The sequence below is a fragment of the Eschrichtius robustus genome, chromosome 13 (assembly GCF_028021215.1).
Source record: "Eschrichtius robustus isolate mEscRob2 chromosome 13, mEscRob2.pri, whole genome shotgun sequence".
Taxonomy (NCBI): domain Eukaryota; kingdom Metazoa; phylum Chordata; class Mammalia; order Artiodactyla; family Eschrichtiidae; genus Eschrichtius; species Eschrichtius robustus.
In genome coordinates this window covers 51,719,983-51,742,288 of record NC_090836.1, presented here as the reverse complement: position 1 = coordinate 51,742,288, position 22,306 = coordinate 51,719,983, and the positions used below count along the sequence as shown (strand labels likewise).

The 22,306-nt window shown below is 38.2% G+C and overlaps 1 protein-coding gene across 8 annotated transcripts in view; it reads left to right on the top strand.

Moving 5' to 3' along the window:
• TAFA2 (TAFA chemokine like family member 2) overlaps positions 1-22,306 on the top strand; it is a 537,069-nt gene that overhangs the window by 103,939 nt on the left and 410,824 nt on the right. Inside the window, exon 1 of one of the 8 annotated variants that reach the window (XM_068561745.1) lies at positions 2,071-2,154. The exons of 5 other annotated variants lie outside the window; for them this stretch is intronic. In XM_068561745.1, coding sequence (XP_068417846.1) covers positions 2,150-2,154 — 5 coding nt within the window. In that variant the 5' untranslated portion in view covers positions 2,071-2,149. Of the gene's footprint in view, positions 1-2,070; positions 2,155-22,306 lie in introns of those variants that run through there. 2 more of the 8 variants (XM_068561750.1, XM_068561751.1) reach the window with 2 other exon arrangements.

The following is a 22,306-nucleotide window of genomic DNA, read 5'->3' as shown; positions in this document are numbered from 1 at the left end:
TTTGATGTTGCCCTCTAAAGGTCTCATCAGAAAGCATTACTCTCTCCATTATCCCCTTCTGACTTCTGGTGGTTTTGTTTTATTTGGCTATTGATTGGTATTACACATCCCTCTTAATGCTAACATTAGATGATGCTTTATAAGAGCACTTAGTGGAAAATTACTGTGTATAGGTAGAAAGTTCATTAAATAGTTTGATATCAGCCAGATATATGTTCTAACTATAGGACTGATTGGGAATTTTGGTAAATTGACTCATTTAACTTATCTCTGCTGTACGGTTAGTCTTTTGTAGGGTAACGTGCATTATTTAGATGAATGCAAAACTCCCCTTTGTTATCAACGTAATACATTTTTAATGGCTAATGATTGTATAGATAATCTCACATGGGGAGCAAAACGTTTCCCTTTGGTTATCATTATAAATTTACTTCTGAACAAATTAAAAATGAAATCATCATCCCTGTCAGCAATGGGCAAGAAAACAAAGGCCTATTAACGATTTGCTTTTTCCCTTGGTGAAATATATTATCAATAATCATGGTAGTTCATAATGCATGTGGTTTGGCATGATATATTAATTTGTGTGATTTTATGGTGTAGAAACCATTTCACATTTTCTTGTCACATATCTTCTTTATCTGAGTTTGGATTATGGTGAGCACACTGAACCTGGTTGGTATAAGGACAAATAAAATTAAGAGGCTTAATTGTCACTGTTGAAAATGAGGGAAGAGACATTCCCCCCTTTTTTTTACTTTAGAAAACTTGTAACTGTAGGTACTTTCTCCTCTCTGTGAAAAGTATATACATCCTTCTGAAAACTGGATGCGCCTTTCCTCAGCTTTATGACCCTGGAATATCTTCCTCGAGGACCTGGGTTCCATTCCTTTGAAATATAAACACTGAGGAATAAAGAGCCCCTATATCCCTGTGTCTCTGGCAGGGTAGGAGCCTAACTTTGGTGGGAGCGTTTCACCAAGTTGCAAAACTACCTCTTGTCATAAAGAATGAGAAGTTTGCTTCTTCTCTAGATAAAGCTAATTACCTAACACAGATGGTTCCCGCAATTACCAGGTAAATTTAAGATGAACTACATGTGACAGATTGTGCTACTAAGTCCTCTTGCTTGAGAACTATTGTTTATCTTGAAATATATATGTAATGATTTGTATGTGCTTGGCTATATAAAAGAATGAGATTTCTTCCTGTCTTTGCAATCTCCTAGTGGATTTCATGTGATGCACATTACATTCTGGTTTAATAATTCTTCAAAAATAAAAGTGTTTTTTTTTTTCTCTACCACCTTTACAGAGAGGATTTCTGAGTTGGGAGAAGATTTTGTTTTTAATTACATTTCCCCAACAGTGGTCATGGACTATTATAAAATGTAACACTTTGACCAACTTGTACGTTTAGTTGTTTTTCCTTCTTTAATCAGATGTTCAATTCAGAGAGAACCCTCTTGGCTAAAATCACTGCAGATCAATCAGTATTATGTAAAGAGCAAACAAGACTGTTGCATTAGCATTTTTTTTTTTTTCCCCAGAAGAACAGCCAGCATTCCATATTCAACTGTGAAAGCTGTTGTGAAGATAGAATTAGCTAAGTGGCACGTTTGTCACTTTTTCTTTTAATTACTACTTAATTCTCTCAATCTATTTTTAGGCTAATGTTATTCTATTAAAGTTATCACTATTCATTTTAAATATCACTTGCTTTCAGTTACATTGTTTGTAGTATCCTGCAAAATGTGAAAGTTGGCATTGCTAACTCAAAGGTGACTTGTGGCACAGGAATGATTTATACTTGTGGAATTGCAGAGATCTAAAAATAGGGCTTAATGTTGCATTAATATGTACTGTGGTATAGAGGCACAATAGGGTTAGAGAGGATAGAGTTTCATCCCTAACTCTCAGTTTTCTTGCTTTTGTCTTGGAGTCTGAGCAGCCCTGGAAGCATTAGACATTGCTCATTTGTATCATTTCCCATCAGTGCATACCATCCTGCCCCGCCAGCTCCCAGGGGTTTACGAGGAAGCATGTAGTCTGTAAATAGCCATTCTGTACAACTCTAGTTACTATCTTAATTTGAAGATATCCTCCATCTATTGGACTGGACAATAACAGACCATTGCTGCTAGGTTCTGATGGGGTAAGTGTGCGACTTTGACCTTAGGATGAGATCAGAAATGAAGGTGTCTAGACATAACAGCAAATATTACAGATTCCAAGAAAGTGTTTGTGTAAGCAAGGTGCATGCCAGCAGTTCTGGGCAAGCAGCATTTCTGAATGAACGGCAGACATTTTGGTCAGAGTTCCCTCTGGTTTGATGCTTCTGCTTTTGTCTGTTATAAGTGTGAGATGACAGTGTTGACAGATGCTTTTCTTCAACCTTTCCAAGTATGAACTCTGTTCAGATGAGTGGAAGTCATGTAATTGAGTTCACACATCTGTTGTTGACGGGGCTAGAAGTTGCATGAGCATACAGGTGTGCTGTAGAAAGAGGAATCAAGGTCAGTACCATTCAGAATATATATGGGTGCCCTAGGAATTGGGTAGTTTATCTCCTCATTGGCTGGACTGGATTGGACTGTGGATAAGACGGATAAAAGGGTGATGGGGCATCTGTGTTCAGTATAGCCCCAGACCCTTCTTTAATGAACTCTATGAGTATTAAACATGGTAGCTACGGGTTTGTCTAAATATTATGAGTTGCTAGGTTAGTTTTTCTCTACCAGAATATATTTGATTATGTTTATTTTACTTTAAGCTGATGGAGATGTTGGGTTCAGGCTATATTATTGGTCCCATAATAAAGGAATTGTTTAGATTTTGGAAATAGCTCTGGAGTTCTGTGAAGCTGTAGTAATTTAGAACTGTTTTGACCCTTGTTTACTAGGTAGCTCAGCTCTTGGAGTTTACTAGAAAAGATCTCAGGCATCACCATCTCAGCAATAACTTTATGTCTGTGTAATGGCTTCTGCGTTGCTGTGGTGTAACAATGTGGAACGTGATATACGAGTCACCAGCTGCCAATTTAAATACACACTGGGGAGAGAAATCTAATTTTCAGGAAGTATTAACTTGATCTTAAAGGTCACAATTAAATATCAACATTTATTAAGTTATACTTTTTGAAGAAAAAAGTCTCATGTTTTCGCAACGTGAACTGTTGCAAAGTCAAGATACTGACCAGTTTTTTTTAATGGATCTAAAAAATATTCTAAATATAAGAGTTCAAATTTAAATATTCTGAATCCAGCCCATCCCATTTTCATCCAAATAACAAACTAGTGAACCTCCGCTGATTACCTACTTTAAACTCAAAGAAAATATAATCAAAGGAGGACAAAGCACTAGTATAATGAGAGCAGAAAGGAAATTTTCCTCTTACGCACTTATAATTAATTATACAGAAAGAAGAAGCTTACTCTCTCTGGCTCTACCTCAGTCTCTTAACCAAGCAAACTCCTACTTGTCCTACAAAACCCATTAGTACAGTTTCTTTTTTTTTTTTTTCTGTGAATACTTCCCCACCTCCTGTACTACTCACAGGCAGAGCTGATTACTCTCCCAGCACTTTGTTCATATTTTGTTACCACTGCTATGTGTTTTAGAATTTACTTTTATATTTTCCTCTTTCCCTTGGCTGTGAATTTCTTGAGGACAGGAACTATTCCTTACTCATTTCGATGTACCATTGTCTAATGCTAAACTTAGTATTAGATCTAGAGTAGGCACTCAATAAATATTTAATGAAAAATGAGAAGAATGAATGTGTTCTCAAACAGACTCTAAGAAATGGTCCATCCTCACTGTGTTGAAGTAGAGCTTTCTATGTAGGGGGGTGATGGTACACGTCCTCCAATGGATTGTTCTTGTAGAATCTGCATCTAGGGTCCTGCAGCTCATCAGCTGCAGATCAACCTTGGATCCCGCTTGCATTCTACAGCACTTTGTCTTTCAGGATAAGCACTATCTGGGCTTATGGAAGAACTAACTCTCAATCTAAGGAAATTTGATAACCAAGTATTGTACGATGACTGTGCATCTCCAGGTAAATGCAAAATACCTTCAATGTAAGTTCAAACTCATGATAAGTGTGAGTATAGATCAGAGATGTATCAGTTCTTCTTTTTACCTTTAAACTTATTTAGGAGATGGTCTGATAATTGAGGGTCAGCCTTGGCACTGAGTGCGTCAAGTTCATTGTTCAAGTATGTATCGGCTCTTGTGGACCTCGGGTGAGTATAGGCTATTGGTTAAGGAACCTAGTCTGTGGAGTGCTGGCTTCTCAAGCTGCTCTTATGTTTGAGGGATCGCTTAGAATATTGAGGACTTTCCTGGGTTTTTGTTTATTCTGGAGTGCTCTTGAAAAACAGTTGTTGTTGAATAATCTGCTACTAACCTAGGCCATTTCTGCATTGTGAGTGTTTGTGCATGTGTGTCTGAGTGTCTGTGTGAGTGGGTATTGTCTTAGTTTGGGTTCCCATAACAAAATACCACAGATTGGGTAGCTTCAACAACAGATATTTATTTCTCACAGTCCTGGAACCTGGAAGTCTGAGATCAGGTTGTCAGCAGGTCTGGTTCTTGGTAAGGGCCCTCATTCTGGTTCGGTCTTCTGGTGGCCACCTTACATGGCAGAGAGAGAGCAAGCTCTTGTGTTTCTTCTTGTAAGGGCACTAACCCCATTCATGAAGTTTCCACCTTCATGTCCTAATTACTTCCTAAAAGCCCCACCTCCTAATACCATCATTTTTGGGGGCTAGGTTTTCAACATATGAATTGCGGGCAGGGGAGCGGCACAAATAGTCAGCCCTTAACAGGTATGTCCTGAAGTGTAACAATTAAAGAATATTCTATAGGAAACTATAGGATGTCTCTTATCATAGTGATTAAGACCTATTTTTCTGATGTAGCTCTATCATTTACATAACTTTCCAAGCCTCATTTTCCTCAGTTTCTGCGAAGAACAAAATAGTACCTACCTTTAGGCTACTGCATGGGTTGGGCTTTGCCTGTTCCCGAGGAGCGCAGTTCATACTGTAGTCTAAGTGACTGGCCCCCCAAAGTTTGAAGAGCACAATGTGTGCAGCCACTAGTGAAAGACCTGTGTGGTTATGAGAAGTAATGAGTCCCTGTACATAGAATGCTCAGCACAGCACTTTGGACATGCACAAAATTGACAACCTCCATTGTTATGGGAAGGGTTACACTGTTCTTTTAGGAAGACCGGATAGAATAAGTGGTATGATATAGGCTATAACAAATAATATTTTAGAGTGATGCTAAAAGGTGTGTAAAGGATTGAAAATACAGTCTATTCCATCAATTATTACTAGAGTTTATGTTTAGAAGCCAGCTTGTTTGCTAAAAATCTCAGACCAAACTGCATAAATGTATAATGACAGCCACATTTCATGTATTTGGAGGTGATTTTCTATCTCCAGTCCTGCTTTCTGAAATGTCAGTCCTTTAGGATGTAACTTTTACTAGAAGTAAGAAAATAAACTGAGGAGGCTTCTGAAACACTGGTTCAAAGATGTTACTATGAAGACGTGGAATTGACTTTCTGGGTTCTTCCAGAATTTTATGATTCTTAATAAACCTATAGTTCTTAAACAACATGATCATCTTGTTTCCCCATCCATAGCAGATTGGAAGAGCAAACTTGAAGGTGTGTGTGTGTGCACACACGTGTGTGGAAAGCTACTATTAGGAATACACAATACACAGTGACAGCAAGTAGAATAATCAAAAGCTTGGCCTGGAGGGGTTAAAAAAAAAACAACAAAAAAACCCCTCCATATTGATGATTATACCTGACACATTAAGAAAATATATTCAATATTTTCTATTTCAAAAGGAAATTCATATCTAAAATTCATTCCCATTTTATGACCACTTATTAACTAAACATGGTCTAAATGAAAAAAAAAATTTGGTAGCTAAAAGAAGGCAGAGTGGGCTTCCCTGGTGGCGCAGTGGTTGAGAGTCTGCCTGCCAGTGCAGGGGACACGGGTTCGAGCCCTGGTCTGGGAGGATCCCACATGCCGCGGAGCAACTAGGCCTGTGGGCCACAGCTGCTGAGCCTGCGCGTCTGGAGCTTGTGCTCCGCAACAAGAGAGACCGCGACACTGAGAGGCCTGCGCACCGCGATGAAGAGTGGCCCCCACACTCCGCAAGTCGAAAAAGCCCTCGCACAGAAACGAAGACCCAATGCAGCCAAAAATAAAATAATTAATTAATTAATTAATTAAAAGAAAAAAAAATTAAAAAAAAAAAAAAAAAAAAGAAGGCAGCATGATATGGTGATAGGACTTGGCGTTGTACTGGGCTTACATTCCGGATTCACCTCTTATGCTTAAGTGATGTGGGCAGGTTACTTAATGCTTGAGCTTCCATTTCCTAATCTATCTTTCATAAAGCAGTGGTGATAACTTCTCACCATGCAGGGGTGCTGTAAGGCTGGGATGACATCATATATGTAAAGTGCAGCCAGCAAGGACCTTGTACATCGCTACCTCTCATTCTATTATTTGCCTCCTTATCTGTTTGGTGAAATTTATGTATCTAAAACACCCCATTGTCAATGAGGTTTCACTGCATTGCTATTTCTTTGACTGAAAATTTATAATTCACATCTCAGACAACTGGTCATTGAACTTGGTAATTATACACTTTGAATGATCTAGATACTGCTGAAAGCCTGCAGGTGTGAGTCTGTAGCAAAGTGCTAGGGTGGTCTAAGTCTCAAAACTATTTATAGTTTTGTGAGGTTTCTGGAATGTTGTGACTCTCTAGTATGAAGGAGAAAAGATAAATTTTATTTATTGCCTGTGTTACTGAAATTAAGAAGACTGGGGCTTCCCTGGTGGCGCAGTGGTTGAGAGTCTGCCTGCTGATGCAGGGGACACGGGATCGAGCCCTGGTCTGGGAAGATCCCGCATGCCGCGGAGCAACTGGGCCCGTGAGCCACGGCTGCTGAGGCTGCGCGTCTGGAGCCTGTGCCCCGCAACGGGAGGGGCCGCGATAGCGAGAGGCCCGCGCACCGCGATGAAGAGTGGCCCCCGCTTGCTGCGACTAGAGAAAGCCCTCGCACGAAACAAAGACCCAACACAGCTAAATAAATAAATAAATAAAGTAGCTATTAATTAAAATAAGTGGTAACTCTAAAAAAAAAAAAAAAAAAAAGAAGACTGATCACATTCTTGTGTTAAATGCAGTTTTAATATAGTTTGGATATTGGTTCTGGGCTGTGTTACAATTCACTTTTTTTCATTTACTCTTAGGTGCTTCTTGTCATTATTATGTATCTTATTGATTTGGAGGATGTTCTAGAGACATACACTATTGATTGGGCAGTGTTTCTATATTTTGTGATTTACCAGTTTTTGCTCCTTATATCATTATTACCACTAGAATAAAATTGAAAAGACTCACAGATTCTTTTCTTTCATGGAATTTTTAGAGTATTTTATGACATGTAGTGGATTAAAAATTTTATGGTAGCTGCCTAATTCCTTTAAATTTATCTAAAATATGCCATCTGCTTTGTAGCCTCAAGTGATCTTATGGTTTATTAGATTTATTAAGCAAACATTTAATGTGTAAATATAATTTAATAAGCTTTCCACAGGTGCTAATTGGGTTTTAATTTCTGCCACTAGAATTAAATCCAATAAAATTAAATCTCTAAGTCATAGTAATGTCTCTGAATGTTAGCTGGTCAAATATGAATTTGTATTTTGGTTCAATTTCAATTTTAATATCTATAAGTCTCTGTTGGATTCTGCTATCAGATCACTACATTAAAGAGATAATTCTTAAGCTTTGGGAGGTTATTTATAAGCCAGAACTAATTCTGTTGCAAGTGACAGAGAACTCCAACTCAGATTAGCTTGACCAAAAGAACTGAACAGCTCAAATAGTTTGGAAGAATACTGGGGTAGATCTCAGAATTGGAAGAAGAGATGCAAGAACTAGACCTTAATGAGTGGAACCATGGAACCAGGGACATAGTGATGGCAAAAATCTATCTGCCTAATTCTTTTTACCCATGTTTCTATTTCTTTACACGTTTGTTCTATTTTGGATGGATTTTTTTCCATTTGGCAGGGGACATGACCATTGCAGCCCAAGCTTAGCAACTCCAGTGGAACAAATTTCTTTCTCCATATGTCAGTACCAGGGAAGACTCTGTTTGGCCAGACCTTGGTCATGTGCTCATGGGTGATGGGAAGGCTTGCTAGGCACAGGTACATTAACCTCAGTCACTCACTCTTGAACCCTACTGAAAATCTGATGAGTGTTGTAGACCTCTGCAGGAAAATCTCTCTAAGCACAAACGCATCTGAGTGTTTGTGTATTCCTTCAGGGAGCTAGTTCATAGTCTCTCCTTAGAGGTTTATGGGCTTTAAGTTAAGAACCCCTGTGATAAAATGTTAAGGCAGTGTCATTCATCATTGAAATTAAATTTTGGCAAATGTTTTTATACTTCCAAAAGAGTAAATTCTTTCGGCTAAAAAAAAGTGTGTGTGTGTATGTAATATATATGTATATAATATCCAATAGAATTTTAGGAACTATCTCCTTGCGATACAAGGGAATGTACAACACTTTGTTATCTGGGGATCAACTTCACAATCTTAAAACATCCTTAGGCTTTAATGATAAAACAGCTTCCAAGAACAGTGAATACAGCTGAGAAGAGTCAGAACTTTTCTTACAGTGATTATTTGATTTGCCACATGGAAGAAAAGAGGGATCCCGGTATCTCTAATAAGTTAAGCTTTTCCATAAAAAATCAGAGTGGGTATATAGGTGACTGGAGGAGAGAAGAAACTCAGAAAAAAAAATGGAGTCCACCTGCACGACTGCAGTGCCTCTGTAATTGGCCTCCTATGTTCCACTCTTGCCTTCTTGGTTCTTTCCCAGGGAACAGACAGAGCAATCATTTAAAATATATTCAAGCAGATAATGTCAATATTGGCCAGTCCTTGTGCTGAAAATATTTACCATGATCTGGCATGATCTGGCTCCTACTTCTTTCCCCACCTCATCACCTCAGTTTTCCTTTGGCCTTTGGCTGGCCTTCTTTCCATTCCTCACATGTGCCAACTGTCTTTGATCTTAGGCCTTTAACCATGTTGCACCTTATTTCTTGAATGTCTTCTCTCCACTGTTTTCCTGGCTCTCTCCTACTTATCCTTTAGGGCCTTTGTTTAATTATTACTTCCTCAGAAAAGCCTTCTGGAACCTGAGTCACAGTGAACTCCTTTCTGTTCCTCCCCTTGATAGTACTGTATTACTGCGAGTTGTAAGAACAGATTTATTTGTTTGTTTAATCTCTCTCTCTATTTTGCGTTGTAAGCGCTATGTGATCAGGTGCCATGTTTGTTTCGTTCAGTTGGTGCCTAACACCGTCCTTGGGACATAATTCTTACTCAATAAATCTTTTTGAATAATTGCTGAAAAAATGGAAAGAGAAGAGTGGAGATTAGGAACAGCTGAAACAGCTGACTACGAAGCTTAGAAATAGCACGGGGGTGTAACGACAGTACACATTCTGATGGCGGAGTCAGAGAGAGAGATATATGTACAAAGCCCGTGGAACAGCATTGCAGCCGGGGGCGCGGGGCTGTGTGATTTCAGGCATGTGCCCCAGGAGCACATGCACAGACACACGTGCCTTCTGCCCAACAGCGCCTGCGCGAATCGGGGTGACATTTGGGAGGCCTGGCGATCAGCACTGCTTAGCAGCCTCGGGAACGGTTTGCACACTGCCTGTGAGTGACAAGCTAAGCCATTTGTGCCTATGTGTCAACACTAGCTCTCCTGGCAGATTTGGCTTCATTTGTAACACTGAGTTGTTATTATTGAAATATTGGAAATCACATTGTACGCTTTGGAAGTATTTTCATTAAAAATAATTTAAAGGCAAGATTTGATTGTTTACCTTCTTCTGGGAATACGTACTTATAAAAGTGGAGACTCAGTTGGTATAATCCTGGATACCTAATTTAATAAACCTCTTTTAAATAAACTTTATTCCCCTGCTTTTTCAGCTAATATTTTATATTTCCTTACCTATAAACAGGATCACATTGTGACATGCCCCCTCTCTTTTTACATTTCTTAGCTTTTTTTTTTTTAAAGAGTTTCTTTTTGATTCAGATAGAGTTGGAGCAGAGCTCCTTCACCTTCCCCTTGTTTTCTCTATAGTACTTAGGTGATTTTAGTGTTTGTATTTATCAGTGATATGTGGATGCTTGACTTTAGAAAGAGCACATCTCAATCTAAGCAATATCTTTGGCATCAAGATAGGAGTCCCCAGATCCATCTGGGGACTTAGGCTGTGCTTAAAGATATTAAGAGCCCACCAGCAGATAAGATCCCCAAATAAGAGAACCAAAGTCACCCTTCTTTTGATAATGGCTTCCAAATCTTCTCATGGATGCTGGTTTCATGGTAGAGGGAAGTGGTAAGGTAAAAAGGTATTAAGAGATATGGCAATATAGAGAGACATTTTCCTAATATTGGTCTTTGTAAAAGTTTACTCTCTGAACCAGATCTGTAATGCCCTTTCTCTTGGAGCTTTGCGTAACTGTCTCCTCTTTCAGATTTCAGTTTAAATATCGCATCCTCAGCGAGGCTTTTTCTGAGGTAGGTCAGTTCACAAAGACTGCTTCATACTTGAGGGTTGGCAAAAAAGGATTCTCATCTTTGAGCAAGCTCTTAGTTTTCTTTTGTGTTACTGTGAATGAGACAATAAGCAGTGCAGGATACACACGTATTTAACAATACAATGGTGAGGATGGATGCAGATTCTTGGAACCTCCTGTATTTTTCAGAGGCTCACCCAAAGTAGAGTAGAATGAGGTATGAAGGACCCTTAAGGTAAGAGGAATTTTTACCTTTTAACCCTTTTTAGACTAGTGTGAGAGTTGGACATATCAACTCATGGGAGTCTACCTTATAAAAAAAATGTCACTTCAACTGTGCTACTCAGATATGGATAATGGTTTCATAATTTCTTGCTGTGGCACTTCTACATCTTATTCACTGCTCTGCCATCTGGCCTTACCGGGTTTCAGTGTGTTGGGCCTGACTGTGATTCTCTAGACATTTCCATCATCCCCTTTATGCTCTTACCACAGTGCTGTGTTTATTTCCATCATAATTCAAATAACACTCATTTATTTACTTGTTTCTTGACTGTCTACCTCTTAACTCCTGCAGGGTGGTGATTACATCCCTTCTCTCAGGTGCAGCCTCAGCACCTAGCACAATTCCTGACACTTTAAGGACCCTGCATTTCCTACCCCTATAGTATCATGCTTATGATGCCCTTGTGGTTGTATGTGTCATGAGATAGGAAAGTTTTGTAAGAGAATGCAAGGCAGACACTTTGACTACGTTTATGAAGTCTGGAGCCTGGGATCTGGGGGTAGGTAAGCAGGTATAATGATATTATTACAAACATCTTTAACATTTGGAAGGCCAGGCGGTTAAGAAGAACTTGCTGATGGCTGATATTTGTTTGTTATATCTCCTCATTCCTGCAAATTTTATCACCTTTGAAACATACATTTTCCTAACTTGTCATGATAATATGGGCAGTATTCTAAGCAACATAGCATTGTATTTCAGAAAACAGGCTCTGAATTGAATTGCCTTTGTTCCTGTCCTAACTCTACCTCTTTTGAGTTATGTGATTTTTGGTGGTTTATTAATCTCTCTGATTTCAGTTTCTCCATTTTTAAAACAAAGCTGATAATAGAATGTATTTTATAAGGTTCTTGTAAAAGATGAAATTAACATGTTCAATGTGTTTAGAACAGGATCTGGAAGAGAGTAAGCATTCAATATTAGCTCATTATAAATAAACAAATATATTATAAATAAACAAATATACTAGATAATTTGGGGATAAAATTCAGGTTTTCATTTGTTCTATTTTTCCCTATGTTATGTATCTGTTTGAAATTTTAAGAGGTAAACTAATTTCTTAAATTCTTTCTTAATAAAGCTACTTTAGTCAATGATACAGATCTTTTTAATGTTGGGAGACATAACCCTGAGAAGGATGGGGAAGGTTGGCTCTTAGGTATCTAAATTTGTAAATATCCACAGGAAAGAAATTTTAAAACACAAAAGTTTCTGAATGTATAATCAAAGTGATTGATATCTTTCAAAGTATTCACTCCAGGAGGCTGCAAACATTTCAACCCTGCTGAAATTGCTCAATACATGTTAAAATCCTTTCCTTTTTCAGACTCACCTTCAGAGCAAATCTGACAATCTTTACAAGGACATCTGCCTTTTTATTTTGTAGCTAAATCTTGTTTTAGATTCAAGATAGTATTACTCAGTTTTATTCACCTGATTGATTGGCCCTGACACCAAATAATTTTCGTTATTTAAAAAAAAAAAAAAAAAATCCACCCTCAAAGTATGAACATGTTGCCCTCTGAGGATTATCAAAAGAGTGTGGTTGTGACCTTTGGTGATGTTTTCAGAGGTAGAGTTCCGAAGAGATTCTGAGCCTATGGCACCATCACTGGAATATCGTGCAGCCTTGCAAGGGTATCACTTTGAGGAGAACAACACCTAGTTGCATGTATTATTTCTAGCAGTTATTATCTTTGTAGCTAAAAAAAATTTAGACTCCCCAGGGGGTATGGTTAATTCTTTTAAGAAACATAACAACTTTGAAGTCAAAATTTATTTGAATGTGTGAATTCTCTTAGCTTAAAAAAATCTCTAGTAATGCCAATACACAATCTATTCTTGTCATTGCATCTTACCATTAAACATTTATAATTTGAATTACTATTATCTGAGATCTTCATTTCCATCATTAATATCACCTTGATGAACCCACAGCATGCACACAAGAGGGGCTTATGTTAAAATATATATAAGTGCATTCAGTCATTTCTTTTCATCTCAACACATTCCTGAAAATGATTCTATAAAGCAGATAATATTTTCCCAAAGGATTGATATTGTTGGAGATATTGCTCCTAACCAATGACAGAGAATGAAATAAATCAGAGATGTAGCAATAATGCATTTTAAATGCAAAATTATAACAGCCAAGTCCTTTATAATATTCTAAAATAATGAAGTTGTATGCTAAATCCTATCAAATATCCATAAATATACTGGACATATTAATTATAAAAAGGATATGAATGGACTATAAAGTTTTCATATTGCAAACAAAACCTCTATTGAAGTATAAATTTGACTGGAAACTAATGTCTGATCAATGATAAATGGTAATTATGAGATGATTTGCAAGGCCCATGTCTCTGAAATGGTCTAAGGAAATTTAAACATTATGCCTTTTCTCTCTCAATAGAGTATTCCCATAACAGGCAGAGATATAAAAAAAAAAAACATACCATTGACCTCAGATCCATCTCCCAAGCTACTTTAGCAGGTTTTCAATACATTTGTTAATGAAATTGATTGATTTATTAATTCATTCAAGAGATGTATATTAGACATCTACCATGTTCCAGGCCCTATTCTAGGCATCAGGTTATTAGAAGTTGGGGAGTTGAGCAGGAAACCTTAGAGGAGGCTGAGAAGGAGTGGAAAGGAAAACCAGTGGGGTTCTGGAAGTGAATTGAAGAAGATATTTGAAGGAAACTGGGCTGATTAGTCCTTATACTACTGGACACAAAAACTGACCATGGAATTTATGGAGGTGGAAGGTAATTTGTGACCTTGATAGGAGTGGTTTTGGAGGGAGTGAAAGCCCGATTGGAAAGAAAGGGAGGCTAGACATTGGAGACAGGAGTTTAAACAACTTTTTAAAAGAGGTTTGCAATAAAGGATTAGAGAGAAATGAGGTGATAAGAGATGAAGGTACAGGGGAATGAGGTCAAGAATTTTTTTTTTTTTTAAATGGGAGAAGTCACAGCATGTTTGTGTGTCTATGGTAATGATCTATGAGAGGGACAGTCTGCTCATGTAAGAGCAAAGGGAGATGAGCTGGTTCAGTGCTCCTGAGTAAGTGTGAGGGGATGGGATCTAGTGCACAAACAGAGGGTTGAGCTTAACTAGGAGCACAGATGGTTCCATGTTATCAAGAAAGAAGGTAGAGTGTGTGGGTACAGATGCCAGTAGGTGGCTATTATTTATCCTTTTAAACAATTCACTGTTGTTGCCCAGTATCATACCTGATAACGATCAGCTGAAAAGAATGTGTCACTCAACTTGGCACTCTGTTGATAGCCATTAGAATGTTTTACTCTTCACTAGAAACATTTAAAAACACTTAATAACAACTCTTCAAAAGGTGCTTCAAAATCTCTTTCCTAGAGCAGGTATGAGCCAATTACGGAACAGTCTTGTGATTGAACTTATACTTTGACTTCAATCTGACAAATCATTGAATGAATATTCTTCTCCACCCCCTACCGATAGGAACATTGTAAAACACCAGGCATAAAAATGTAAGACGTGTATCTGGAGAAATGTTACATAAGGGGTTTCCATGTGTTTATGTAAGTATATATGTTATGTTAAAGGGGGAGGCACGTGTTTAATATTCTTTTACTGTATGCTAAGCATGTGCCAAGGTCTGTAATGATATTTAATGTCAAATAGACATTTACTGCCTTGAATTAAATTGAGAAATATAGATATAAGTGCTACAGTTGCTTAGGAAAAGAGAAAGAGTCACTGTGGACTGAAATAGTTGTGGGAAAGTTGGATGAGAAATGTAGAATTTGCACTGGGACTTCAAGCCAACTCTTTGCCTTGGCACCTGTGATAAGAAAAGGCTGTGTCTGTACCTAGCAAAATGCTTGGTGCATATTAAGTACTTAAAAATACCTGTTTGATTAATTTTGCTGCATTATGTGTGTGAATATTCAAATCTTTGGTTCAGATTTCCTAAAAGTGGGAAAACAATGGAGACTAGGCATGAATATCTATATTATGTAGTAAAGAATCCAGCTTTGCCAGCGTTATTCAGTCTTAATTATTAGAAATCAAATTTAGGCCCATGCTGGCTATGCTCTGAAGGATTTATGAGATGTTTTAACAAAAGTGGCAGATTTCTGGAAAGGACTAAAGAACCAAAGAAGAGATAACTTTGGTCATTTATCTTGATCAAACTGGGAATATTTAACCTGGAAAATGAAGGTTGCAATTGGGATTTTATCTATTCTTTAGAAAAAATATTTGTCATGTTCAAAAAAGAAAAAAAAGGGGTAATTAAGTGATTGTAGAAAAGAAACAGAGAGCAGACTAGTTTTTCAGTTGACCTTGAGGCTTTAGCACTAGAATCGATAGTGACTCTATTTCAGCCTCCAATTATTCCTCAGTCGCCAAAGGAAAATGTCTTATTCACACAGTCTTGAGGCAAGCTCTTTCTCTTTCTAAATCAACAGATTGCTCAAAGTGATGCCAAATGTTGGGTTTAGAAACCTCACTATTCTTCAAACTGTAAAAGTATGCTTCTATTTTCCAAAGAAGAAACATATTTTATTTTCTGTTTTCTTTGATTTTGCTGTATAATTTTGATAACTTTGTGGTAGTTTGAAAATGTTTTATTGGATTATGGCCGTATAAGTGACTGCCAGGAGATTTTAGTCAGAGTCCAATTTCCTATAGCTCATCACTTATTTGTAGAAAAAGCTTTCAATTCAGTCCACCAATTGAAATTTTTGAATAAATCCCCCGAGAGTTTACTGGACTAGAGGTTAGAGATGATTTTGAAATCATGTTAAAATTTTATCCATTAAAAAAGCCAAGATCTGAATGTGAACTGAAACCAAGGGAGACTCTAATGTTTTTTAATTTTTTTTTTTTTTTGGGCTGCGTTGGGTCTTCGTTGCAGTGCACAGGCTTCTCATTTGCAGTGGCTTCTCTTGCTGCGGAGCATGGGCTCTAGGCGCATGGGCTTCGGTAGTTGTGGCATGCGGGCTCAGTAGTTGTGCCTTGTGGGCTCTAGAGCACAGGCTCAGTACTTGTGGCGCATGGATTTAGTTGCTCCGTGGCACGTGGGATCTTCCTGGATCAGGTATCGAAACCATGTCCCCTGCACTGGCAGGTGGATTCTTTTTTTTTTTTTTTTTTAATAAATTTATTTTATTTATTTATTTATTTATTTATTTATTTATTTTTTAAACATCTTTATTGAAGTATAATTGCCTTACAATGGTGTGTTAGCTTCTGCTTTATAACAAAGTGAATCAGTTATACACATACAATATGTTCCCATATCTCTTCCCTCTTGCATCTCCCTCCCTCCCACCCTCCCCATCCCACCCCTCTAGGTGGTCACAAAGCACCGAGCTGATCTCCCTGTGCTATGTGGCTGCTTCCCACTAGCTATCTATTTTACATTTGGTAGTGTATATATGTCCATGACACTCTCTTACCCTGTCACATCTCACCCCACCCCCTCGCCATATCCTCAAGTCCATTCTCTAGTAGGTCTGTGTCTTTATTCCCGTCTTGCCACTAGGTTCTTCATGGCTTTTTTTTTTTTTTCCTTAGATTCCGTATATATGTGTTAACATACTGTATTTGTTTTTCTCTTTCTGACTTACTTCACTCTGTATGACAGACTCTAACTCCATCCACCTCATTACAAATACCTCCATTTCATTTCTTTTTATGGCTGAGTAATATTCCATTGTATATATGTGCCACATCTTCTTTATCCATTCATCTGTCGATGGACATTTAGGTTGCTTCCATGTCCTGGCTATTGTAAATAGAGCTGCAATGAACATTTTGGTACATGACTCTTTTTGAACTATGGTTTTCTCAGGGTATATGCCCAGTAGTGGGATTGCTGGGTCGTATGGTAGTTCTATTTGTAGTTTTTTAAGGAACCTCCATACTGTTCTCCATAGTGGCTGTATCAATTGACATTCCCACCAACAGTGCAAGAGTGTTCCCTTTCCTCCACACCCTCTCCAGCATTTATTGTTTCTAGATTTTTTGATGATGGCCATTCTGACCGGTGTGAGATGATATCTCATTGTAGTTTTGATTTGCATTTCTCTAATGATTAATGATGTTGAGCATTCTTTCATGTGTGTGTTGGCAATCTGTATATCTTCTTTGGAGAAATGTCTATTTAGGTCTTCTGCCCATTTTTGGATTGGGTTGTTGGTTTTTTTGTTATTGAGCTGCATGAGCTGCTTGTAAATCTTGGAGATTAATCCTTTGTCAGTTGCTTCATTTGCAAATATTTTCTCCCATTCTGAGGGTTGTCTTTTGGTCTTGTTTATGGTTTCCTTTGCTGTGCAAAAGCTTTTAAGTTTCATTAGGTCCCATTTGTTTATTTGTGTTCTTATTTCCATTTCTCTGGGAGCTGGGTCAAAAAGAATCTTGCTGTGATGTATGTCATAGAGTGTTCTGCCTATGTTTTCCTCTAAGAGTTTGATAGTGTCTGGCCTTACACTTAGGTCTTTAATCCATTTTGAGTTTATTTTTGTGCATGGTGTCAGGGAGTGTTCTAATTTCATACTTTTACATGTACCTGTCCAATTTTCCCAGCACCACTTATTGAAGAGGCTGTCTTTTCTCCACTGTATATTCTTGCCTCCTTTATCAAAGATATGGTGACCATACGTGTGTGGGTTTATCTCTGGGCTTTCTGTCCTGTTCCATTGATCTATATTTCTGTTTTTGTGCCAGTACCAAACTGTCTTGATTACTGTAGCTTTGTAATATAGTCTGAAGTCAGGGAGCCTGATTCCCCCAGCTCCATTTTTCGTTCTCAAGATTGCTTTGGCTATTCGGGGTCTTTGGTGTTTCCATACAGATTGTGAAATTTTTTGTTCTAGTTCTGTGAAAAATGCCAGTGGTAGTTTGATAGGGATTGCATTGAATCTGTAGATTGCTTTGGGTAGTAGAGTCATTTTCACAATGTTGATTCTTCCAATCCAGGAACATGGTATATCTCTCCATCTATTTGTATCATCTTTAATTTCTTTCATCAGTGTCTTATAATTTTCTGCATACAGGTCTTTTGTCTCCTTAGGTAGGTTTATTCCTAGATATTTTATTCTTTTTGTTGCAATGGTAAACGGGAGTGTTTTCTTAATTTCACTTTCAGATTTTTCATCATTAGTGTATAGAAATGCAAGAGATTTCTGTGCATTAATTTTGTATCCTGCTACTTTACCAAATTCATTGATTAGCTCTAGGAGTTTTCTGGTAGCATCTTTAGGATTCTCTATGTATAGTATCATGTCATCTGCAAATAGTGACAGCTTTACTTCTTCTTTTCCGATTTGGATTCCTTTTATTTCTTTGTCTTCTCTGATTGCTGTGGCTAACACTTCCAAAACTATGTTGAATAATAGTGGTGAGAGTGGGCAACCTTGTCTTGTTCCTGATCTTAGTGGAAATGGTTTCAGTTTTTCACCATTGAGGACGATGTTGGCTGTGGGTTTGTCATATATGGCCTTTATTATGTTGAGGAAAGTTCCCTCTATGCCTACTTTCTGCAGGGCTTTTATCATAAATGGGTGTTGAATTTTGTCGAAAGCTTTCTCTGCATCTATTGAGATGATCATATGGTTTTTCTCCTTCAATTTGTTAATATGGTGTATCACATTGATTGATTTGCGTATATTGAAGAATCCTTGCATTCCTGGGATAAACCCCACTTGATCATGGTGTATGATCCTTTTAATGTGCTGTTGGATTCTGTTTGCTAGTATTTTGTTGAGGATTTTTGCATCTATGTTCATCAGCGAAATTGGTTTCTAGTTTTCTTTCTTTGTGACATCTTTGTCTGGTTTTGGTATCAGGGTGATGGTGGCCTCGTAGAATGAGTTTGGGAGTGTTCCTCCCTCTGCAATATTTTGGAAGAGTTTGAGAAGGATAGGTGTTAGCTCTTCTCTAAATGTTTGATAGAATTCACCTGTGAAGCCATCTGGTCCTGGGCTTTTGTTTGTTGGAAGGTTTTTAATCACAGTTTCAATTTCAGTGCTTGTGATTGTTCTGTTCATATTTTCTATTTCTTCCTGGTTCAGTCTTGGCAGTTTGTGCATTTCTAAGACTCTGTCCATTTCTTCCAGGTTGTCCATTTTATTGGCATAGAGTTGCTTGTAGTAATCTCTCATGATCTTTTGTATTTCTGCAGTGTCAGTGGTTACTTCTCCTTTTTCATTTCTAATTCTATTGATTTGAGTCTTCTCCCTTTTTCTCTTGATGAGTCTGGCTAATGGTTTATCAATTTTGTTTATCTTCTCAAAGAACCAGCTTTTAGTTTCATTGATTTTTGCTATTGTTTCCTTCATTTCTTTTTCATTTATTTCTGACCTGATCTTTATAATTTCTTTCCTTCTGCTGGCTTTGGGGTTTTTTTGTTCTTCTTTCTCTAATTGCTTTAGGTGCAAGGTTAGGTTGTTTATTCGAGATGTTTCCTGTTTCTTGAGGTAGGCTTGTATTGCTATAAACTTCCCTCTTAGCACTGCTTTTGCTGCGTCCCATAGGTTTTGGGTCGTCGTATCTCCATTGTCATTTGTTTCTAGGTATTTTTTGATTTCCCCTTTGATTTCTTCAGTGATCACTTCGTTATTAAGCAGTGTATTGTGTAGCCTCCATGTGTTTGTATTTTTTACAGATCTTTTCCTGTAATTGATATCTAGTCTCATAGCGTTGTGGTCGGAAAAGATACTTGATACGATTTCAATTTTCTTAAATTTACCAAGGCTTGATTTGTGACCCAAGATATGATCTATCCTGGAGAATGTTCCATGAGCACTTGAGAAAAATGTGTATTCTGTTGTTTTTGGGTGGAATGTCCTATAAATATCAATTAAGTCCATCTTGTTTAATGTATCATTTAAAGCTTGTGTTTCCTTATTTATTTTCATTTTGGATGATCTGTCCATTGGTGAAAGTGGGGTGTTAAAGTCCCCTACTATGATTGTGTTGCTGTCGATTTCCCCTTTTATGGCTGTTAGTATTTGCCTTATGTATTGAGGTGCTCCTATGTTGAGTGCATAAATATTTACAATTGTTATACCTTCCTCTTGGATCGATCCCTTGATCATTATATAGTGTCCTTCTTTGTCTCTTGTAATAGTCTTTATTTTAAAGTCTATTTTGTCTGATACGAGAATTGCTACTCCAGCTTTCTTTTGATTTCCATTTGCATGGAATATCTTTTTCCATCCCCTCACTTTCAGTCTATATGTGTCTCTAGGTCTGAAGTGGGTCTCTTGTAGACAGCATATATATGGGTCTTGTTTTTGTATCCATTCAGCCAGCCTGTGTCTTTTGGTGGGAGCATTTAATCCATTTACATTCAAGGTAATTATCGATATGTATGTTCCTATTCCCATTTTCTTAAATGTTTTGGGTTTGTTATTGTAGGTGTTTTCCTTCTCTTGTGTTTCTTGCCTAGAGAAGTTCCCTTAGCATTTGTTGTAAAGCTGGTATGGTGGTGCTGAACTCTCTCAGCTTTTGCTTGTCTGTAAAGGTTTTAATTTCTCCATCACATCTGAATGAGATCCTTGCTGGGTAGAGTAATCTTGGTTGTAGGTTTTTCTCCTTCATCACTTTAAGTATATCCTGCCACTCCCTTCTGGCTTGCAGAGTTTCTGCTGAAAGATCAGATGTTAACCTTATGGGGATTCCCTTGTGTGTTATTTGCTGTTTTTCCCTTGCTGCCTTTAATATGTTTTCCTTATATTTAATTTTTGACAGTTTGATTAATATGTGTCTTGGCGTGTTTCTCCTTGTGTTTATCCTGTATGGAACTCTCTGTGCTTCCAGGACTTGATTAACTATTTCCTTTCCCATATTAGGGAAGTTTTCAACTATAATCTCTTCAAATATTTTCTCAGTCCCTTTCTTTTTCTCTTCTTCTTCTGGGACCCCTATAATTCGAATGTTGGTGCGTTTAATGTTGTCCCAGAGGTCTCTGAGACTGTCCTCAGTTCTTTTCATTCTTTTTTCTTTATCCTGCTCTGCAGTAGTTATTTCCACCATTTTATCTTCCAGGTCACTTATCCTTTCTTCTGCCTCAGTTATTCTGCTATTGATCCCATCTAGAGTATTTTTAATTTCATTTATTGTGTTTTTCATCATTGCTTGGTTCCTCTTTAGTTCTTCTACGTCCTTGTTAAATGTTTCTTGCATTTTGTCTATTCTATTTCCAAGATTTTGGATCATCCTTACTATCATTATTCTGAATTCTTTTTCAGGTAGACTACCTATTTCCTCTTCATTTGTTAAATCTGGCGTGTTTTGACCCTGCTCCTTCATCTGCTGTGTGTTTTTCTGTCGTCTCATTTTGCTTATCTTACTGTGTTTGGGGTCTCCTTTTCACAGGCTGGAGGTTCGTAGTTCCCGTTGTTTTTGGTATCTGTCCCCAGTGGCTAAGGTTGGTTCAGTGGGTTGTGTAGGCTTCCTGGTGGAGGGAACTAGTGCCTGAGTTCTGGTGGATGAGTCTGGATCTTGTCTTTCTGGTGGGCACGTCCACGTCTGGTGGTGTATTTTGGGGTGTCTGTGGCCTTATTATGATTTTAGGCAGCCTCTCTGCTAATGGATGGGGCTGTGTTCCTGTCTTGCTAGTTGTTTGGCATAGGGTGTCCAGCACTGTAGCTTGCTGGTCATTGAGTGAAGCTGGGTCTTGATGTTGAGATGGAGATCTCTGAGAGATTTTCGCCGTTTGGTATTACGTGGAGCTGGGAGGTCTCTTGTGGACCAGTGTCCTGAAGTTGGCTCTCCCACCTCGGAGGCACAGCCCTGATGCCTGGCGGGAGCACCAAGAGCCTTTCGTCCACACGGCTCAGAGTAAAAGGGAGAAAAAATAGAAAGAAAGAAAGAAAGAAAGAGGCTATAATATAGTGAAGTAAAATAAAGCTATTATAAAGCAGAGCTATACAGACAAAATCTCACCCAGAAGCATATACATATACACTCACAAAAAAAAGGAAAAGGGGAAAAATTAATATATCCTGCTCCGAAAGTCCACCTCCTGAATTTGGGATGATTCGTTGTCCATTCAGGTATTCCACAGATGCAGGCACATCAAGTTGTTTGTGGAGTTTTAATCCGCTGCTTCTGAGGCTGCTGGGAGAGATTTCCCCTTCTCTTCTCTGTTCGCACAGCTCCTGGGGATCAGCTTTGGATTTGGACCCGCCTCTGCGTGTAGGTCACCTGAGGGCGTCTGTTTCCCGCCCAGACAGGACGGGGTTAAAGGAGCAGCTGCTTCGGGGGCTCTGGCTCACCCAGGCCGCGGGGAGGGAGGGGTACAGAGGAGGCGGGGCGAGCCTGCGGCGTCAGAGGCCGGCGTGACG